Here is a 23,674-nt window from a genome sequence, read left to right on the forward strand (position 1 = left end):
TTTACAAAGAGATCATCCACAGTGTTTAGGACAAAGCACTAGGAGCTAAATTCATCTCTGCTGTAAATCAATGGTGTTACAATAAATTGAATTTTATCCTAAGCCTCCCTCAGTCTTCTTTCCACTTTTATTTATTACACAGAATTATTCCTATAGTTTGCTTTCGCAGGTACCATTTTTAAAAATGCTATCTAGAGGGAATGGCTAGCCACCCACGTGCATTTTGTTAACTGTTACTACTAATCAGCAGGCTAGCCCACAGAAATTAACATTTACAGAAGCTGAGCAAGTAATCAGAAAACTACTTAAAAACCTGTCACAAGAAAAGCAGTATGATCAGTACTATTCTTACTATATATTCAAGTCTAGTTCGCTCTCTCTCATTAGAATAGTGATATTACTTGTTTCCAGATTGGTACGAGCACCACGTGCATTTCATATAAAAAAATTAACCTAAGCTGTAAACCTCATCAGCCACATACTCTCCCTGGGAAAATTACTCAGAAAACACGTAATGCAAGAATGAACATTTCCTCTGATGTGATTTAGTAACGTCTCCAAACCTTGGCACAATATACCCGTATGAAGTATGGGATGCACACACACAACAAAAACAAACAAAATTCGTCCAACTGTAAATCCAGAGTGTGTTTTGGCTTCCACCTTCATCGGGTGGCTAAAAAATAAGATGTGGCTTACTAATAAAATGGCTTCAAAACACAAAATCACATTGAAGCAGTGTGAACAACATGTAAAAAACAAAGAATATATACAACACCACATTTTGCTGTGGCATATTATACTCAGAAGGCCTCACACCATGTAAAGTCCAAAATAATACATCCAGAGATTCTCTCAAGTTGTTTAGGTCCTTCCATTTTTTTTATGAGGGAAAAATTTATTTTGTATCTGAGAGACTGTGGTCACTGTTTAATAATATACAACAATGATTTAGACTAATTGATCACTGGATTATTAATATTTTTCATGCTAAAATATTTAAAGAGTCAAAATTGGGTACATTCATTTGGATCCAAAGGCCCTTTAATGCACCGTGCTATTAATTTCCCTTTTTTTAATAGCTTTTATAAACACAATAAAAGCTTTCTATATTGTTTTATATCTTCAATGTATTCTACAAACAATAGATTTTTTACCGATTTTGTGTGCATATATATTAATATCAAAAACAAAAAAAGCCATTGAAAGAACATTAAGTTTATAAAGTCAAGCACTCAAAAGTTAAGAATTAATTCAGCCCTCTTGTGTACGTACATTTTGATACAATTTTTAAATTACATGATCACATACTATTTTTTCTACAGGACCCCGGCCTCATTCAGTGTACAGACTATACAGTGCCCACTTAAGAAGCTTAGGGTGACCAGTTGCTAAGTGGAAAATATAGGGACTGCCGCAGGGGGGGCACCTTTTAATTGTTACACTCACCCGTCTGGGTCTTCAGCGGCAATTCGGCGGAGGGTCCATCAGTCGCTGACAGTCTTCGGCAGCGGGTAATAAACCTTGCCTGCCAAAGACAGAAGCACTCGCCGCCGAAATGCCGCCGAAGACCGTCAGCGACTGAAGGACCCTCTGCCGAATTGCCGCCGAAGACCCGGACGGGTGAGTGTAAAGAAAAAAAAAACGCCCATAACAAAATATCGGGACAAATGGCGTCCCGACCATACTTCGGTCGGGACGCGGGACAAACTCCTCAAAATCGGGACAGTACGTCTGGTCACCTAAAGAAGCTATTCCAGTGATTTTCAACCTTTTTTCATTTGTATACCCCTAAAAAATTTAGAGGCACAGGTCCTTTTGGAAATCTTAGACGCAGTCTGCAGACCCCCAGGGGTCTGTGGACCACAGGTTGAAAACCACTGTTCTATGGTAACAACAACCTTTTGCGGACCCCATAGTCTGAGGATCCCCAGGGCTCCGCAGACCACAGACTGAAAACCCCTGAGCTATTCAATATTTTACTTTTACTTCATTGTTTAATGTATGGCCCCCATTCCTTACTGCACACAATTCATACGTACCCTTGAGGACAAAAGGAGAACTGAGACACAGAGAGATTAAGGTCAAAATTAGGTGCCCAATTAGGGACACCTAGGAACTGATTTTTCAAAGAATTATATAACACTTTATATATTCAAAGCACAGCTCCCATTTACTTCAGTTGCAGCTGTGAGTGCTCAGCACTTCTACAAATCAGACCCCAGAGACTCAATTTGGGCACCCAGAAAATCAACACAATAATTCATAGATTTATAAATTATAAAGCCAGATTAGAATGTCATAATTTAATTTGACCTCCCACATAATACAGGCCATAGGACTTCCTTGAATTAATTCTTGTTTAAACTAGATCATGTTAAAAAAAAAAAAAAAAAAAACATTCAATTCTTGATTTTAAAATTTTGTCACAGAAAATCGTCTACAAACCTTTGTAAACTATTCCAAAGGTTAGTTACCCTCACTTAAAAAAATACAGTCTTATTTCTAAACTGAATTTGTCTAGCTTCAGCTTCCAGCCATTGAATCTCATTATACCTTTGTCTGTTAGATTGAGGAGCCCTTTTTTAAATCAAGTTTCAGTTCCCCATATAGGTATTTATAGACTGATCAAATCACCCCCTAATCTTCTCTTTGATAAACTACATAGATTGAGCTCCTTGAGTCTTTTATTATAAAGTATGTCTTCCAATCTGTTAGTTATTCTTGTGGCTCTTCTCTGAACCCTCTCCCATTTTTCAACATTTTTTTTTATTGTGGGCACCAACACTTTTAAAGTCACTGCTTCCCAGGATACAGTCCCCCATCCTGTAAGTATGACATGCATTCTCTGTTCTTAGATGTATGACTTTACATTAGGCCATCCTGAAACACATACTTTGCTTGCTTGCGTCCAGCTGATTACTCTATATCAGTGACCTGTCCTCTTCATTATTTACCACTCCACCAATCTTTGTGTCATCTGCAAGCTTTATCAGTAATGATTTTATGTTTTCTTCCAGGTCATTGATACAAATGTTAAATGGCATAGGGCCAATAACAATGCTATGCAGGGCCCCTCTAGAAACACAGCCACGCCATTACAATTACATTTTGAAATCTATCAGTCTGCCATTTAATCCGTTTAATGTGTGCCATGTTGATTTTACATTGTTCTAGTTTCTTAATCTAAGCATCATGCAGTACCGAGTCAATCTTACAAAAGTCTATTGCATCAACACTTATCTTTATCAACCAAACTCCTAATCTTGATCCAAAAAAATCTAGTTAGTTTGACAAACTCTATTTTCTCTATACCTCAGTTGATTGACATTAATTCTTTATCAGTCAAGTCCCATATCAGCCTTTCCACTGTTTTACCCAAGATCCATGTCAGGCTGACAGGCCTAATTACCCAAATCATCCTGTTTGCCCTTTTTGAAAATTGGCACATCAGCTTTCTTTCAGTCTTCTGAAACTTCCTCAGTGTTCCAAGACTTATTGAATGGTATCATTAACGGTCCAGCAAGCTCCTCAGCCAGCTCTTTAAATTCTAGGATGCAAATTATCTGGACCCTGTTGATTTTAAAATGTCTAACTTTAGTAGTTGCGGTTTAACAACCTCCTGAGTTACTGTTGGAATGGAAAGTGTTTCACCATCATCATATGTGAATAGATCATGCTGCATTTTACCAAATACAGAACAGAAATATTTATTGAACACTTCTGTCTTTTCTGCATTATTATTGACAATTCTATCTTTCCATTTAATAATGGATCGATAACCATCTTAGGATTCCTTTCAATGACCACTTGTGAAAAATTTAGTTTAATTGTCTTGCCTAGCATCACATAAGCACTCTGACAGAGGTAGGGATAGAATCCAGATCTCCAGGGTAGCATTCAACTGCCTTAATTATGAGACCATCCTTCCTCTACCTGCAGTCCTCTGCCTCATTCACTACACACCTTCCAACTTCTGCAACAAATGAGGCAAGGGTCCTACAGATAAGAGATTCCTTCACTACACAACCACAATTCATCCCCAGAGCAGGTACATCCAGTGCACTAAATGAGGCAGGGATCCTTTGGAAAAAAATCATATGTGTTCATGTAATTAAAGACGATCATATTAACATCCACATGGCTCATCAGCAGGGTTGTAATCTTTAGATCCACTGCACAGACCTCTGCCACGTGAGTTAAAAGAATAACTGGTAATGACACTGGAGGGGAATGAGACACACATTGCCAGTGGGTTTCACAGATATTTGCTAACAGCAAAGGAATAGTGAGACTCAGGAATCGTGGGTTCCACTCCCGGCTCTGGAAAGGAGCATGCTAGTGAGCACACAGACTAGTATCCTTATTTTCCTCCAAGCTTGACCACCCCATCCCTTCAACCTGTCCCAGTCCTGTCTATTCCCCACCCCTGGCTCCTTGTCCTTCTCCCATTCTCCTTCACTACCCAGTCCCAGTTTCCACTTCTCAGGCTTCTCATCCCACTCCAAGTCTCCTTGACCAGCCAGTCTCCATTCTCCCCTCCCTGCTCCTCATCCAATCTGTCTCTCCTCTTCCTTCCCCACCATTGGTTCACAGTCCCAGTCTCCCTCACTGGGCTCCTCATATAATCTTTGTCTCTTCTCCATGACTCTTTGACCCAGTCTCCTCCCTCCCTGACTCTTTGCCCCAGTCTCTTTGCCCAGTCATTCCCAGCTCTCCCTCTGCACATAACTCCTTACTAGATTTGTCTCTCCTCTCCCCACCACACACTGGTTCATAGAATCATAGAATATCCGGATTGGAAGGGACCTCAGGAGGTCATCTAGTTCAACCCCCTGCTCAAAGCAGGACCAATCCCCAACTAAATCATCCCAGCCAGGGCTTTGTCAAGCCTGACCTTAAAAACCTCTAGGGAAGGAGATTCCACCACCTCCCTAGGTAACCCATTCCAGTGCTTCACCACCCTCCTAGTGAAAAAAGTTTTTCCTAATATCCAAGCTAAACCTCCCCCACTGCAACTTGAGACCATTACTCCTTGTTCTGTCATCTGGTACCACTGAGAACAGTCTAGATCCATCCTCTTTGGAACCCCCTTTCAGGTAGTTGAAAGCAGCTATCAAATCCCCCCTCATTCTTCTCTTCTGCAGACTAAACAATCCCAGTTCCCTCAGCCTCTCCTCATAAATCATGTGCTCCAGCCCCCTAATCATTTTTGTTGCCCTCCGCTGGACTCTTTCCAATTTTTACACATCCTTCTTGTAGTGTGGGGCCCAAAACTGGACACAGTACTCCAGATGAAGCCTCACCAATGTTGAATAGAAGGGAATGATCACGTCCCTCGATCTGCTGGCAATGCTCCTACTTATACAGCCCAAAATGCCGTTAGCCTTCTTGGCAACAAGGGCACACTGTCGACTCATATCCAGCTTCTCGTCCACTGTAACCCCTAGGTCCTTTTCTGCAGAACTGCTTCCTAGCCATTCTGTCCCTAGTCTGTAACAGTGAATGGGATTCTTCCGTCCTAAGTGCCGGACTCTGCACTTGTCCTTGTTGAACCTCATCAGGTTTCTGTTGGCCCAATCCTCTAATTTGTCTAGGTCCCTCTGTATCCTATCCCTACCCTCCAGCGTATCTACCACTCCTCCGAGTTTAGTGTCATCTGCAAACTTGCTGAGAGTACAGTCCACGCCATCCTCCAGATCATTAATGAAGATATTGAACAAAACCTGCCCCAGGACCGACCCTTGGGGCACTCCGCTTGAAACCGGCTGCCAACTAGACATGGAGCCATTGATCACTACCCGTTGAGCCCGACGATCTAGCCAGCTTTCTATCCACCTTATAGTCCATTCATCCAGCCCATACTTCTTTAACTTGCCAGCAAGAATACTGTGGGAGACCGTAACAAAAGCTTTGCTAAAGTCAAGGAATAACACATCCACTGCTTTCCCCTCATCCACAGACCCAGTTATCTCCTCATAGAAGGCAATTAGGTTAGTCAGGCATGACTTGCCCTTGATGAATCCATGCTGACTGTTCCTGATCACTTTCCTCTCCTCTAAGTGCTTCAGAATTGATTCCTTGAGGACCTGCTCCATGATTTTTCCAGGGACTGAGGTTCCTTCTCACGATCTCCTTATCCAGCTGGGCCCAGTCTCTTTCCTTCTCCTCCCCATGGCTCCCAGTTTTCTTGTCCAACCAGTTCCTGCTTCATTCCCTTCCCGCACCCACCCAGTTGCTGGTGAGTATTTACTTCAAGCTTCAATTACTTCAATTGCTTCAAATACTCACCAGCAACTACACACCACACAACAAAAACACCAACCCAGGAACCAAACACTGCAACAAACCCCAGTGCCAACTCTGTCCACATATCTATTCAAGGGACACGATCACAGGACTTAACCACATCAGCCACACCATCAGGGGCTCGTTCACCTAGACATCTACCAATGTGATATATGCCATCATGTGCCAGCAATGCCCCTCTTCCATGTACATTGGCCAAACTGGACAGTCTCTACACAAAAGAATAAATGGACACAAATCTGACATCAGGAATCATGACATTCAAAAACCAGTAGGAGAACACTTCAATCTCTCTGGTCACTCAATAACAGACCTAAAAATGGCAATTCTTCAACAAAAAAACTTCAAAAACAGACTCCAACGTGAAGCTGCAGAACTGGAATTAATTTGCAAACTGGATACCATCAGTTTAGGCCTGAATAAAGACTGCGAGTTGTTGGGTCATTATGAAACCTAAACCTAATTTCCCCCCAATACTAATTTCTCCCTACTGTTACTCACACCTTCTTGTCAACTGTCTGTAATGGGCCATTCTCTTACCACTTCAAAAGTTATTTTTCCTCCCTTGTTATCCTGCTGTTAATTGACTTATCTTGTTAGACTGACCTCACACTTGGTAAAGCAACCCCCATCCTTTCATATATTTATACCTGCTCCTGTATTTTCCACTCCATGCATCTGATGAAGTGGGTTCTAGCTCACGAAAGCTTATGCCCAAATAAATTTGTTAGTCTCTAAGGTGCCACAAGAACTCCTCATTGTTTCTTCTAGATCAAATGTGTGTTAAGATAAGAATGTACCTGATGTGTAAATTTCATGAAAACTAATGAAGGATTGTTTGTTTCCTATTACATTACCTTTTATATTGTGTATATCCCTGGGACTAATTCATCAAATGGGAATGGAACCTTGGAAATGCAAATGAAGGACTTAATGGCTGTAACAGGAAATGCTAATTTCAAAGCAAGGGGACATGGAGTAAAGTCACATCAGATTGCTTTCTGTGTGGAAAAGCTATAAATATGAATTCAAAAAGGGATCTAGTATCTCTGAACTATTTGGACACTCAAAGGAAAGTGTTCCAGATGCGAGACAGAGATCCTCAAAGTTATTTTGGGTAACTCTGAGAGACTTATGGAAAACTAGCAAATTACTACATCTCTACTATCATTGTGGACTTACAAACTTAGACTTATCTGTTAATGTATTTTATCTGCTTTAATTCCTCGATAACTCTCATTTCTTTTTCTTAGCTAATAAACCTTTAGTTAGTTTACTAGAGAAATTGGTTGCCAGCGTTGTCTTGGTGTAAGATCGAAAGTATTCATTGACCTGGGGTAAGTGACTGATCCTTTGGAGTTGGGAGTAACCTAGTATCACAAAGTCCAGTTTTCTGGCTGGTAAGATACGCTGGAGAGTCTAAGGCAGTTGTCCGTGTCTCCATGGTAAGGCTAATATAGTGATCCAGGAGATTACATTTGTTACTGGCTTGGTGAAATCTAACTATAGAATATACCACCAGTTTGGGGGGTCCACCCTGTTTTCTGACAGTCTGACCTGAGACTGGCATTCACAGTACTGAGCCATTCCAGAACCCTACTCCAAAGCGTAGGGGGAGCTGGAGCTGTTTAAAAAAAAAAAAAAAAAAAAAAGGCACCAGATTTTTTTAAACATGGACAAGCTTATTTTCTCTTTTTAGCTAAAATTTCCAAAAAAATTCTGCTTGAGGCAACCATTCAAAATAGAAAATTTCAGTCTAAACAGTTAAAGTTTGGCAAAGTTAAAAGCAACTGAAAAAAGAGTCTTGTAATGCTAAGTGTCAGACAACCTTAATAGACAGTGCTACTGACCCCTCCTACATCCTCTCATCCAAAACCAGATCTTCTTAATATGCTAATTTACAGGGGACCCTCCTGTCTGTTGTGCAATATAAATTTAAACATTTTTGATGTAACCCAGCAACTCCATGCACAAGCTATACATATTCAGACAATAAAAGGACACCTGCATTTACCATGTGAATGGATATAAAAACTAGCCAATAAGATGGTAGCTTGATATGATAAGGAGTGAAAGCAATGAAGAAGAGTATTTTCTAACTTAGTCCATTTCTAAGGACAAATATTTCAACAATCGTAAATCAACTCTCTTTACAAGATACCAAAAGCAATTAGAATAGTAAATTAGCCACTGATCAGTCAATACTGGTATTTAGGACTACTGGTGCACAAATGACATTTTGGCAAACTTTCAATACTTTTTAATTAATAGTTCTAAGACTTCTGACACCCTCCATTTACATTTTTGTTTAACATTGTGAAATTAAATTCTCTCCTGGTCCAAAGCTGCAAATACCAAGTTTCAGTCAGAGGCAGAAATTTATGGCCAGAATTCTAAACCTCTGTACGGAAGGTTTCTAATGGAAACATGGACAGAACTCTGAAATCAAGAAAGGACCAACAGACAGCAGGTACAATACATACCTCAAAACACTACACTAGTTCTGATACACTGAAGAACTTTAAATGGTGAAGTTTTCTTTTCTTTTAACCAACTGTAAATGGTTTATATGGAGTTAAACAAATCAAAAGGATGAAATAAATAACATAAGCACACAACCCTTAACTTTTCAATTCATCCAGTGTCTCTGTAAATTATTAGAAGCTCCATGAATATTAATATTCTGTCTCCCTGTTTCTAAGAAGGGCCATAAGCATGGTCTCTGGATGGCTCACAGCCAGCTCGAATTTACCATTTTAACAACTAAAATCAAATTTAAAAAAAATAAAAGACAGAAATGAACATCTTCCAGTATAAACTTTATAACCTTCTTCTTTGCCAGGGAACTGCATCACATTTTCCCTAAATATGAATAAAAGTGTCATTAAATACACACTTTCTTGCAAACTTCATATTTTTCCTGGCTTCTTTTTAGCTCTATAAATATCATTGGGTGCGGTAATTTGGGATACTACATTTGCACACAATTTTTAAAGGCACAGATGCAGGGTTTTTTAATTTTCTCAAGGTAGCCAAATGTCTTGATATTTTACAGAGAAACAGAATCCAATTCCTCTTAAGCTAGGGATAAATTCTCCCCCTGACATATGCATAACTCTGACTGAGAAGGCAGCTATACAAACCATAGAAGTTACAGATGGACAAGACCTCACATTTCTAAAGTCCCTACAGCAGTTTACTCTCTTATACTTAATCTATTTCTGTTGGTGGAGCCTCTCTGACATCACTTGGCAACTTTTTCCGTTCTCAAATTGATCTTACTATTAGAAGCTTTTCTTTATGTCTGAACTTTGCCTTCTTTCATTCAAAGACATTACATCTTGTAATACCACTTTGATCAACCTCACCCAGTCCTGGTATGGTACTGAAGCTCTTGTGAGTGGTACTGTAGGCTTACTGATAAGCCTGGGGCCTGGTGCACTTTTACTACCTTCCTCCCACAAATCTGTGGGTATTTTAACTCATAAAGGAAGGACACTGCTCCAGATCCCAAACTCAAAATCACAGTACTTGGGCCTGGAAGAGCCAACCTCCATTTTAGACTCCACAAAACTGAACAGGAGAGGCAGGAAATTGACCATCAGCGGGTAAGACTCACCAAAAAGCACTGGAAGTACTGCTTTAGACGACAGCGTCAAAAGAAAATTATGGAACTAAATGAGCCAAGTCTAATTGAAACAACACAGATAACAGCCTTACAAAAAAGCTAAAGAAAATGAAACACTGAAAAGAAATGGTAGAGAGAATCTTGTAAAGCCATCTCTAAAGTCTGAAATAAATATTAAGGAAAACACAATAAAGTCACCAACTGAACTGTCCAAATAGAATGATGTTTTTTTTTCACAGATGTGCTTACGGTAACTGGCTTGTTCATCCCTGTTAAAACATCATCTGTTTTTCATCTTCCTGTCATTTTCATGCTTCTCTGATTTTATGACTTGATACTGTGGGCCAGAGACTTAAAAAAAAAAAAAAAAAAAAAAAAAAGGAAAAACTTACTGGTATTGAAAATTCCTCAGCCAAGTACTTCAATAACGATGCTTCTCTAGCCAGAAAGTTACTTCTCTCCATCAAGTTTCCTTGAAGTTTCATATCAAACTCCTTTCTGACCACTGAAGCAACAGAGTCAATTATTACAAGCTTAACCTTCTTAGAAATGATTTCTTCTTCCAAAGTCTCAATCCTTAAAAAAAGGGGAAAAAAACAAAAAGTATTGACTTAGGTGAAGCAGTAACATCAGACAGCAGGATGTTAGTTGTATACAGTTAACACAAAAAAAAGAAATATTTTATAAGCATAAAACCTTTATATACAGCCAACCCCCTCTGTCAACAGTCACCCTTACTGGGTTATGGAGATGTGGAGGTGGGAAGGAATCCTGCTCCATAACCACTACCATAGCTCTCAGGCTGCCATAGCTCCTGTACCCCAAAGTGCCCCCTTCAGAGTGGAGGGTTGGAGGACCCATATAATATGGATCTGCTCTGTCCCATGCAGTCATGGGAGTAACCAGAGAGATATGCACGCACAGAGGCTGTGCCCTGCCTCCTCTCTGATATAGTAGAAACATCCCATTTCTACCACCGTGGGTCCCCTCTACAGCCATAGGGCCAGGTCCCTTTCTACATACTTGTAATGTAATATACATGTCAAAATATATTTGGTTAATAATATGCTAATAGTTCATCCTCTCTGATGGGGCTGTAGGTAGTATACAGCACAAGTACTAACACGTTTGCAGATACACACAAGAAGAATGGCAAGATGTCCTTGCCACATCATAACCTGTCTTCATGACAATGTGTCATCACAAGTTGACAAAGTAACATGGCAACACAGGATCATCATGTAAAAGCCTTCCTGGCTGACAGTCATGAGTGGGGCTCCTCTCTCTATTTGCAGGAGGATCCCAGCATCTCCTTTTCTTCCTCCCTCAATGTGGGGATGGGAGGAAGATACTCAGGAGGAATAGTTGGGAGGCACTTCCATGATTTTCCTCACTCTACCCTAAACTGAGCTAGAGCAAGCCGGGTGCCCATCAGACGCACAAACTCTGTAAGAGCTACATCTAGGATTATGAAGGGATTCCTGCAAACCACGTTTTGCTGGCTGTGTATTAGAGGTTACTGCATTATAAAAATAGCAACATTGATAGCCATTGGTCATACACTAAATGAGACATCTCAGAAAGCTTTTTCAAAATCTTCAGAATAAAGACAACGTGGGATCAAATACATGCATCAAGATGCAGGGTTTTTGGTGGTTTTGCACTAATTTTATCTAGTCAGACTTGCCTAGCTATTGAAATGTAAAGGCCCAAAGAAGTGAACTACTGTACATAAAACTTGAGATGTAGAACATACTCATTACAGACCATTCAGCAATGATGGGCTTCTCATTGCACTCCAAAGCAAACAATACCTTTTCAGCACACTGTCACAGGTGAGCTCCCGATAGAGATGAATGCTACGGGTCATTGAAAACAACTTTTCTTCTGTGCCAAAATAATTAGGGAAACGGTGTTCTGCTATCTCAACCAACCTGTCAAAATTCAAAAGGCACATCACTGCAAATTCTGGGCTAACAAGACAGCAACCTTCCTGTACCATTTCCACCACCCCCATAAATTCAAAGTACACAAAGGAAGAGATATTTGATGAACTAAATAGATGAAGGATGAGCAGATGTAGATTTAAAGCTAATAATATTTGACTTCCTTTTCCAAGGAGGAAGCACATTCTAGCGGCCAGAGTAGAGTGCTAGAAGTCAGGGGATGACGGTTCTATTCCCAGCTATGCCACTGAATCGCTAGTGAAGTTAGGCAAGACACCACTTCTCTGTGTTAGCTCCTCTATGAATAAAATAAAAGTACAGTAATAACATTTCCCAAGGGGAATTGTGAGGTTTAGTTACTAACGGCATGTCTACACTACAAAAATAAGTCAACCTAACTTAGGTCAGCATACAGCCGCTACAGTAATTACATCACTGGTGCGTGTCTGTATTTTGCTCCTTGTGTAAGCGGGGTGTGTCTTTACCGGGAACGCTTGAATCGATTGTACTGTCAATGAGGGGCATTGTGGGATGCTTCTGAAAGTAACAGTCAATGTAAGCAACTTAGTGTCTACACTGACACTGCAGCGACCTAACTACATCGACTTTGACTCTACGCCTCTCATGGAGGTGGAGTTATTAAGTTGGTGTAGTGGGGCAATTACGTCAGCAGGAGCAAAATTTTAGTGTAAACACTTACATAGTTAGGTCAACGTTAATTGCCTTGCATTGATCTAAAACTGTAGTGCAAACCAGGCCCGAATGAAATGCACTTTAAGATTCTTGTACAAAAGTCGCTACTGAAGTGCAAAGTATTATTGCTATAGTTCTGCTTATCAATGATATTTGCATTTAAATAAGGGTATTGATGATCCCAGATCATCTTCTCTTCTGCCTCAACCCTGTAGTGAGGTCATAAAGCTGAGTTTGTGTCATCACAGAAATTTCTTTGGCAACAAGCTGATGTCATAAACACAAGATTATGACATCACTGCAACATCCAGTAGACAAAAAGGTGGAATTGGGAGGAAGAGGTCATGATTCAAATGCAAATTGGTAACAGCAGCACAGATACGGAGAGAGTTCTTAACCAAGTCAAATGCTTTTTCATGTATGGGCTGTTTTAAAAGTTTGCTTCAGCATGAAAATCTCTCAAATGACAATTCTCTGATTTTGCCACTTTCCCTTTTCTGCTCTAGGCTTTCACACGTCCTTTTAAAAATTATTTTTCAGGCCACAGGGAAAGATCATTAGATGGACAGCTCCAGCAAATAAAATCCTCAGTTCATCCACAAAACTGACACAATATAGTCAACCAACCAAGAGGTTACCCGAGATGGCTGGCAGGAGGTTGTGATGGGGCATTAAGACAGGTCCTACACCATTGTACTGCTTCGCATAGGTCAGTGTTTCTCAATCTTTCTGATACCAAGACTGGCTTGCTGCCTTCCTAACCTGCATCAGGGAGATCTCAGGGAGCAGCACCAGTCCATGGACCGGTCGTTAAGAAACACTGATCTAGGTCACTGAACAGTTTTCAAATGACAGTAACTTTCACACACTATTGACTGATTTAAATGAGTGGCTTAGAGATGAAATATTCTATACCCCATTAGCAAGTCCCTGACCCATTCAGTCCATTAGTTGTCATTGTTAAGATTGCAGCTGCTTATTACCATGCTAGTAAGTGCATCTCATTAATTGTTCAAACCAAAAAATTCAGAGCACCATGAATGTTTTTCACCTGGTCCCGAACGTTATTACACCGCTACCTCGATATAACGCGACCCGATATAACATGAATTGGGATATAATGCGGTAAAGCAGTGCTCCGGGGGGGGGCAGGGCTGCGCACTCCGGTGGATCAAAGTAAGTTCAATATAACGCGGTTTCACCTATAACGCGGTAAGATTTTTTGGCTCCTGAGGACAGCATTATATCGAGGTAGAGGTGTATATTCAAAAGCCAGGCTCTGAAGAAGAAAAAAAAGCCCACAATCACAACTCTGAAACTAAATAATTCTCAATTATCAGAGGCAAACATTTTCAAATTCAGGTGCTTAAAGTTACTCAGGCACTTAGGTGGAAGTGGCATGATTTTTAGAAATGCTGAGCTCCCACAAATTGAGTCCTTCCAACTTGCACTGACTTCAGTGCAAACACCTTTGAAAATCAGGCCACATTTATCTAGGTACCTAAATATGGATTTAGGAGCCTAACTTTAGGCACTGGTGTTTAAAATTTTTGATCCCTATGACTATTGTAATTGTTTTGCAATGTTCAAAATGAACAAGGAAGAGAAACTGTTTAACTTTGCTAGGTAGTATTTACACTCCACACACTGTATGTGTGAAGAGAGTGACATCTGGTGGATGATATTTTTTCCCCAAACACTTCACTGTTGAGATAAAAATCATATTATAAAATGTTTTCCTTTGTTTTACAAGAGATCACAATATTATTAAAACTGAAGCTATTTTGGAAATGTATGTTACTTTTCATTATAATTTGTGCTTACTTTATTTAAAAATAAACTCTTAATTGAACCATTAGGTTAGGCATTTTCACATCTTGACTAACAGTGTAATCTTACTAAGATAACCTTCTAATTAATCTCCTTCCTCTATTTATTACTAAGACTACTTGCTGCATCTAGAAGTTCAGAGCCAACTTTTCAGGGCAGAGACCTTGACTTTCAATTAGCCCAGTATATTGCACAGCACATTTCAGGCACTGTAACAATATTCAATAACTTACTCACTCTGCACAACAACTAAACTTCAAATTGATGCAAGTTGGGTGCTAAGGAGGAAGTACCATGAAAAAACAACAGGAAGTGGTAAGATAAAGTAAGGAAAGTCCTTCTGTTAGCTTTTCCTACTTCATTTCAGGTAGGATTGAGTTAAATCAAAGTGAATGAAATCACCAATTTTGATCATGATTTAAATCAGCAAGCAGGATATCTTGGTTTAAATAAACAATTTTAACTTATTTTGCATTTGTACTTATTTATTTTCTTAAAGAAAGTTTGTTTCTCAATGGTTGGTATAATTTAGTACTTCTTTTTGCTTACCAGGAGGATACACTATATCAATACACATTTAATTAATTTTTTTATAGGTTAACATACATGTATTCAGATTCTTAATTTTTATATTAGAAAACAATGACTGATTCATTTCTTATTTACAGAATGATTTTTTTTAACTCATGATTTGTGATTAGCTGCATTTGGCTGAAAATTGGAATTTATTTAAAAATACACAAAACCAGCATTGTAAAATTATTTTTATTAGTTAAAACTATCTTAAATGTCCTGGATACATAAGGAAAAAAGTAAGTTTATAAAAACATGTTTTGCTTTTAAAATGAACTAATTTATTAAACAAAGATAATGTTATCTGTAATTAGTGAATTGAATTGATTGTAGTCACAATGTCCTTCAAGATTTTAAAACCAATAAATCTCATTCTCTCACACCTCATTTTAATTCATAGACTGGACGAGGAGAACAAGCGTTCCTACTTTTTCAGCTCCCGATCGGTTTCTGAACTTTGAATGAACTAGTCATTCAACTGATCTAGCTGAATAAACTGGCATGAAGAAAATATTTTCTTTGCACCTACAAAAAAAGCTACCGCTGTCAAAAGCTGGTTTGGCATTCAACAAACTCTGGTTCCAGGTTTTTAGTCAGTGATTTTCACCAGTCAGGGGTCTGACTTTCTTTACAACTTGGACAGCAAGCATGTACTGCTTCACTATTTTTTTAATTTCAATTATATGGTTTTAATAGATTATAGTAAATTTAGACCTTAACACATTATCATAAATTTCAAATTTAATTTTAAATAGATTTTTAAAATGTATCTAATTCAATGTAAATAAAAGATATCCAATTTAAATCAAACAAATACTTTTTATTTTTATCCATCCTGCCTCACCTTCTTCGGCACATGAGTTACTCTCATTTACAGTTTGAAAGCTGATGAGAAGACACAGGCTTCATTGCAAAAACATGTCAATGACACCTGGATGAATCTCTCATTTTTCACATATGCAACCATGCCATAACAAGGATATCACAAGACCATCAGGAGATCAACACCTGGATGAGAAGCAGCTCAAATTCAACCCAGGGAAGACCAAAGGAATATTGGTCAAAAGGGGAAATTTCACTCAACTACCTGAGATGCCTACAAACATTAAAATATATTTGCTAACATATACATTAGTTCTAAAACACCACTATTTTCTTACTCTGGACAGGGCACTCTTCATAAGGAGTGCCGTTATCATATGACAGCCATTCAGTGAGTGGTCTGGATGAAACATTTGCTGGCTTCAATCCACCTCCTAAAGGAAAGGTGTCCACATCACAAAAAACACCAGTACAATTAATCTAAAATGACATCCTTACTGGCAATTTCAGGGAGATGTAGTTAACGTTTGCACAGCACAGTGTAGGTGCAAAGTTCTGTAAGAGCTAAGGATTATTATTCATTATGAGAGGCCAAGGACTGAAAGGAGCTTAACTGTATTCCCTGAAGATCAGGGTTGAGGTGTTTTACCCAGACAGGGTGGAAAACCTCACACTGCCTTTGGCTTTGGTTTCCAGTGTTTTTCACAAACCATAAACATAGTTAAAGAAAGAATAAACAGAGAAAATGCTTTTCATATACTCACTAGACAAGTATAGTACAGATTCCTCACTCACTAGCTGGTTACTTTTGTACTGAACTGCTACAAAAAAATAAGAGCATAACTGAAAACAACTTTAGTTTACTGTATTAACAGAGATGTTTTCATCTACCTGTTCTAGTGCCAGCTTGTTGATGAAGATGCAGAATATCCACTGCATTGATATGGCTTTTTATTATGATTTATTATTTATGATTGCATTATGATTTAAAATGATGCAAACTGCTGCAGAAACTTGCAACAGTGCATTGCTTAGCTACCCAGTGGTAGGGTTTATCAGGGTGAAGGTTCAATGGGCCTGCTTAACGGGGGAGCCCCAACTGCTGCCGAGGGGATGCTGCATGCCAGGCTCCCGCTTCCCCCCCGCAATTCCCCTATCCCCTTTTCTTCCCCATCTCATCCCCCTCACCCACTGCCCCATCCGCCTCTCCTCACTCCCACATTCCCCTTCCCTATTCCACACCCCCTTTCTTCCCCACTGCCCCTCACCCCCACTTCCCCCACCCTCCCTTACCCAGCCCCACCACAGGCACTCACTACTGCACAGAAAACAGGAAGGCTCTCAGCACACAGAAGGGTAACATGACTGGCACTAGGACCCAGGAGGCAGCATTCAGCTCCAGAGTCAGCATCCGTGAGACTCAGCCTCCTTCAGCTGGGCAGGTCTGCACTTGCAGAAATGAGAGGGGGACAGTGGCACGTAACCCTGTGTATGCCCCCATGCCTCACCTCTGTTTGGGAGAGGCAATCCCCAGAAAAACTGAACCCATGGTCATCCCCCCTGCGCGGCTTCCCTTTGCTTCCCTGCCATTTTCTGCAGGGAAGCACAGGAATTGTGCAGGGGGAGGGGCTTTTTCTGCGGGCACACAATCCCACAGAATTCCCCCAGGAGTAAGTTAAGGGTTGGGCACCCAGAGAGTTAGTACTCCACAAGCTGGGGTGTAAATCTACAGCCCACAAACCTGCCAGTGGACCTTTCTACCATGCACTAAAAGCTCCCTAGTGCACTTTGTTTAAACAGTAGTATGTCAAAATCCACTATGGAAAGCAGTAGGTCAAAGTGCACTGACTTTTAATGTATAGTAACATCGTCTACATCATGGTCAGTTGTGGGCAACAAGCCAGTGCACTGTAGATTTACACCCCAGCCTCCCATGCACTAAGGATATGTCTTCACTAGCAACGTTAAAGCGCTGCTACAGAAGTGCTTTAACATGGCTGTGTAGTCGTGGCACTGGGAGAGAGCTCCAGGAGGGGAGTGGCTCCCAGCGCTGGTGCATTTTCTACACTGTCACTTTACAGTGCTCAGGGGGGTGTTTTTTCACACCCCTGAGTGAGAAAGTTGCAGCGCTGTAAAGTGGCAGTGTAGACAAGGCCTATGTCTCAGTAGATATGTCCACACTGGGGGGAAAAAAACCTCCTGCAGCAGAGCCCAGGTCTACAGACTCGGGCTCATGTTACAGCACTAAAAATAGCTATGTAGATGTTTCCACTCAGGCTGGAGCTTGGGCTCTGAAGCTCAGGGAGGAGAGCAGGGGTTTCAGAACCTGAGCAGGAACAGTTACACCGTTATTTTTAGTGCCATAGCATGAGCCCCAGTCTGTAAACCCAGGCTCTAAGACTCACTGCTGGGGAGGTGAGGTGGAGTTGCAGCATAAACACACCCAGTGTGCACAAGTCCATAGAGTGAACTAAGCTGTCATTCTAGAGAACTGGCATAAGAATAGACCATGAAAGTTTTTCAGAACAAAAACCTGCCTGAACTAAGTCTTTCACACCATCTGATCAATTCCTAACCAGAAAGACAAAAAGAATGTCTCAAAGGGGAGAGGGCGGGGGAGTTAGCCAACTGCCTGAGAGTGTCTTTTTCATGAAGCATGGACCAAAGCCTGTGGCACAGCAGATACAGTATATACTTCCATTTCCCCTATTCCTAAAATACAGCAGGGCTGTGAACATTATCCCTGACTTTCTGATACAGTGAATTTTTGTCTAGATAAAGACAATGACAGGTAAGGTTTTCCCTGCTTATCTATTTTTTTAAAATTATTATTAAATATTCTTGATATTTGCCCTCTTTCATCTGACATTTCTAGAACAGGTATGTTAAAGTGAATTTTGGAAAGGACTGAATTCCACTTTTATGATGGAACATATTTAAACTCAGTACTACATACGATCTTCAGCTCTCTGTGGATTTCCCATGCATGTCAATGTGAGGTTTGATCAAAGATCAAATGTAGATTATGGCCTGTCTAGTTTAAAAAAAAAAAAAAAAAAACACTTTTAAATACATTAGTCTCTGTTAAATCACGTTTAGCATTGGTCAGTGGAAAAATATTCTCACCTTTAGAAACACTGCTATTTCTGCAGTGTTTCTCTCCCTTCCCCATCCTCCTCTCTCTTTCTTTCCCACTTCCGTATCTGTGTGTGTATGTGTCGCATTTTTCCTTTCCTCATTCTGCATTTACGTCACTGCAGCAACTGCAGCCCCCACTGAGCTTCACTCACACCCCATTCCCCACCCCCCGACAGGATGATCTGCAATGAAAGTTAGTGCTTATATGCAACTGGTCATCGTCCAAGTTAGATATTAATATTAATAGAGGCAGTGGAATTCATACTTCTCAGTGCAATTATTTCAGACCATCTGTAGACTCAAAGATAACACTGCATCAGTTTGCACTAATTTCAAACATCTGCAAGGTTAACCTGACAACCATGGGGGCTAAAACCTTACTGTGACACTTCCTGGAAGTACCCAAAGTTGTGAGGCATTTTGCTACCACCTGTCCCTGCCACGGGTCAGCTCCCTACTCCACTGGCCACTGGCAATATGAGCACTCCCTTCTAGGCCTTGCTCTCTCTCTACAGGTTAGTGATTAGTGTGCGCCTATCCTCAAGCTCTCCAAGCGTCTCCCTAGAGTGTTCAGTCCCTGGTCCACTGGACACTTGCAGTGTTCACAGATTTGCTGCTTCCAAAAAAGTACACCCCATCTTACCAGTTCTGCCTCAGATCACTGCTCCGCTTAACACACAGCACTTAGATTTGTTTTTTAGTGAAATCAAGTATAAGTTTATTAATAAAGCATAGAGATTCAAGTAATAGCAAGTAGAAGCATTGGAAACAGTTACATATAAAACAAAGTCATAGCATGCATTCTAGACCTAGACTTACTTAACAAGATACTCTCCTGTCTTGCAGAATATTGCTCTCCCCAAATCTTTGCAACATTTCACAGCCAGATTAGTTGTGACCCTCCTTTCATGAGACAGACAAGCTGTCAGCTTGCCTCCTATGTGAAGGATCCTGTGCGTTTCCTTGTACCCAGATATAGACCCTAACAATCCTTTGTCAATTTCCTCTCCTATAGATTTCACAATCTCCTCTCTTGCCAATACGCAAATAGGCCTATATTGTGATGCATACAATACACAGAAATGACCAGACAAGGAGATAGGTTAATTAATTAATATATGGAAAAATACCTATCTCATAGAACTGGAAGGGACCTTGAAAGGTCATTGAGTCCAATCCACTGCCTTCACTAGCAGGACCAAGTACTGTCCCTGACAGTTTTTTAGTAGTTGTTTTTTGCCCCCAATCCCTAAATGGCTCCCTCAAGGATTGAGCTCACAACCCTGGGTTTAGCAGGCCAATGCTCAAACCACTGAGCTAACCCTCCCCCGCTGCTGCCTCCTGACTGAAAGGAAATTTCTGAGGTATGTGACCTGCCTTAATGCCAAGATCCTAAGAACATAGATTTTAATATCGATACATACACCTTAAATATTATCTGTACATACATTTCACAATGATTATGTCAACCAGTGGGCAATTGGCTCTCAGTGGAGACTGCACATGCCACTCTTTGGTGAACAATTATGCACATATCTGACCCATAGATCCCTGTAAACCCATGTGCACCCCCTGTGGCACCAAGAAGTACCTGGATCACACTTTTTCCTTTTCCTTTTTTCTTTTAAACGAAAGCTTGAGATGCTGGAGATCTGAGTTGCAAATACACATACTTCAGATGCTGAAGAGTCAGGCCACATGAAATACATCAACGGTGGCACATCCAGCACACAGGCCAAATTCCTGAAACCTCTTATCTAGAAGATCTAAGCAGGTCATTTTTATTTCTCTCCTGTATTCAAAAGATTCATTTAGTGAACCTCTGCCTCCCAAAAATTTCCCTGCTAACTCCAGAAACTAATATGCAAAAGGAAAAAAAATTGGACATATAGTTTTTTAGTTGCAAACTTTATTGCATATTATGAGGCAATGTCCAGTGGATAGATCAAAATGTCACAGACTATGCACTTTAGTTTCCCCATTTGCAAAATAGCTCCCTACCTCACAGAGCTGTTGTGATGCTTAATTAATTAACGCTTGGAAAACATTTTAAGGCTGTGTGATGAAATGCGCTAGAGAAACTGAAAGTATTATTTTAGAACATATACTTCTTACCTTTCAGCACCAAATGCAGACTCTGTGTCAATGTATATGACAGCCCCATCTAGTCCTCCCAAGCTGATAGGCAGAGTAGCCAGTACACTCATCATAAGACAAAACTGAGTTTTGCCACAACCCGATGGGCCAGTTACCTAAAAAGAAAAGTATTCATATAAACTAGGGGTATTACACTCATTGGGAGAAAGGGCCTAATTCCATTTTGAATTATGGTCCATGGGCCAGAATAAGCAGTTAGGACTCCATGCACCCCTCTTCAATTGAAAAATATCTCCAATTCAAAAATCAAAAAAGAAGAGGAACCTCATTCACCCTGTTAACTCTGTGGACAGGAGACAAGGAAAGGAGCTCATGAAAGTGTTTGCAGTTTGAGCCTTTCCTGGAAGATGCATGAGAATTGACATCATTTATTTCTTTACTCGGGTAGCCAATCCAGGAGAGAAAGTCTGGATATCTACAGACAGGTCTGAAAAACAATGATCTAAAACAACATTCTACAGGAAAATAAACAGGGAAATTATAACTATCGAAAGGATTTATACAGGGTTCAAAATTGCAACTGGACAGCTTGAGGGATTTGATATGAGGGTACACTATCTTCCCTGGTTGAATCCAGCCCAGATAAGTACTGAGTACAAATTATTGCCATTTTATAGATGTTTGGAGGCCTCTGTAAAATGAATTGGCAGATCTCAGTCCAGTTCCTAGTATGCCATTTTCCGAATCACAATCAGCATCACCACAACTGCAGTTGAAGTAAAGATGCTAATGACTGAATGGGCTGTGAAGACTGAATTCCCCTCATCCCTAAAGCTGGTCCTTCCAGGTCAAGGCTGAAGTCTGTTAGAGCAATGTGAAGAAGCTTGTAGTGCTATTTCTTATGATGTATCTGTTCGGTGGATAAACAAACGCCTTCTCTCCCCAAGGATGGCAATCTTTCACCTTTGGCCAGTACCACATTCACTTAATAGGTATTTAAGTGGGATGTAAAATAATTCAAAACCATTCCACACTGACAGTTTGCTAAAAACTAGAGTAATAGAAATGGGACAAAATTTAATAGTGCAAAGTGCAAGGTCATGCACTTAGGGACTAACAAGAATTTTTGCTATAAATTGGGGACTTATCAGTTGGAAGAGAGAGAAGAGGAGAAAGACCAGAGTGTATTGATTGATCACAGCATGACCGATGTGATGCAGAAATGAAAAAGGCTAATGAAGTCCTAGGATGCATCAGGCGAGATATTTCTAGTAGAAATAGGGAAGCGTTAGTACCATTATACAAGGCACTGGTGAGACTTCATCTGGAATACTGTGTGCAATTCTGGTCTCCCACATTTAAGAAAGATGAATTGAAACTGGAAAAGGTACAGAGAAGGGCTTTTAGGATTATCCGAGGACTGGAAAAACCTACCTTATGAGAGAAGACTCAACGAGTTTGGCTTGTTTAGCCTAACCAAAAGAAGGCTGAGGGGAGATATGATTCTCTCTATAAATATATCAAAGGGATAAATACCAGGGACAGAGAGGAGTTAAATTAAGCACCAATGTGGACACAAAAACAAATAGATATAAACTGGCCATCAACAAGTTTAGGCTTGAAATTAGACAAAGGTTTCTAACCATCAGAGGAGTCAAGTTATGGAACAGCCTTCCAAGGGGAGCAGAGGGGGCAAAAAACCTAATTGGCTTCAAGACTGAGCTTGGTAAGTTTATGGAGGGGATGGGATGATTAGACTGCCTACAATGGCATGTAGCCAATCTGTGACTGCTAGCAGCAAATATCTCCAATGATTGGTGATGAGTAAGGCTACGATTTTATCATGGACATTTTTAGTAAAAGTCACGGACAGGTCACGGGCAATTAACAAAAATTCACAGAAGCCGTGACGTGTCCTTGATTTTTACTAAAAATGTCCATGACAAAAAGGGGGAGGGAGGAGGGTCCAGCACCATGCCCCACTGTGGCTGGGAGGGACCCCCATCTGTGGTGGCTGGGGAGCTGCGGGGGATCCCACGCCACCCGGGGAGCTCTGGGGGATTCCCCCCAAGGCAGGGGAGCTGCGGGGGTCTCTTGCCACCCATGGCAGGAGGGGAGCTGCACGGGGGATTCTCCCCCACACCTCCCGTGGTGGCTGGGGAGCTTCTGGGGGATTCCTCCCACCCCCACCGCCTGCAGTGGCTGGGGAACTGCCGGGGGTCCCCAGCACCTGCAGGGACTGGGGAGCTCTGGGGTATTCCCTCCGCACCCGCGGGGACTGGGGAGCAGTGGCAGACCCCTACCACTCCAGGCTGCCACTCCAGGCGGCAGGGGTACCCCGAAGCTCCCGGTCACCAGGGGAGGTGGGGGTAGCCTGCAGCTCCCAGCCATGGCGGGTTGAAGTCACGGAGGTCTGTGGAAGTCATGGATTCTGTGACTTCCACAACCTCCATGACCAAATTGCAGCCTTAGTGTTGAGAAACTACACGGGAAGGGCTCTGAGCTACAACAGAGAATTATTTCCTGAGTCTCTGGCTGGTGGATCTTGCCCACATGATCAGGATCCAATGACTGCCATATTTGCGGTCAGGAAGGAATTTTTCCTCCGGGGTCATATTGGCAGAGACCTTGGGGGTTT

General features: G+C 41.0%; 1 protein-coding gene across 1 annotated transcript in view; it reads right to left on the bottom strand.

Annotated features, from left to right (window-relative positions):
* The window catches only part of RAD51B (RAD51 paralog B), a 557,106-nt gene that overhangs the window by 520,162 nt on the left and 13,270 nt on the right, over positions 1–23,674 (bottom strand). Inside the window, exons 5-7 of the mRNA XM_065403312.1 lie at positions 21,055–21,191; positions 11,752–11,871; positions 10,330–10,513 (exon numbers count right to left, since the gene is read on the bottom strand). Of these exons, the coding sequence (XP_065259384.1) occupies positions 10,330–10,513; positions 11,752–11,871; positions 21,055–21,191 (441 nt within the window). The remainder of the gene's footprint in view (positions 1–10,329; positions 10,514–11,751; positions 11,872–21,054; positions 21,192–23,674) is intronic.

Source organism: Emys orbicularis, chromosome 4 (assembly GCF_028017835.1).
Source record: "Emys orbicularis isolate rEmyOrb1 chromosome 4, rEmyOrb1.hap1, whole genome shotgun sequence".
Classification (NCBI taxonomy): domain Eukaryota; kingdom Metazoa; phylum Chordata; order Testudines; family Emydidae; genus Emys; species Emys orbicularis.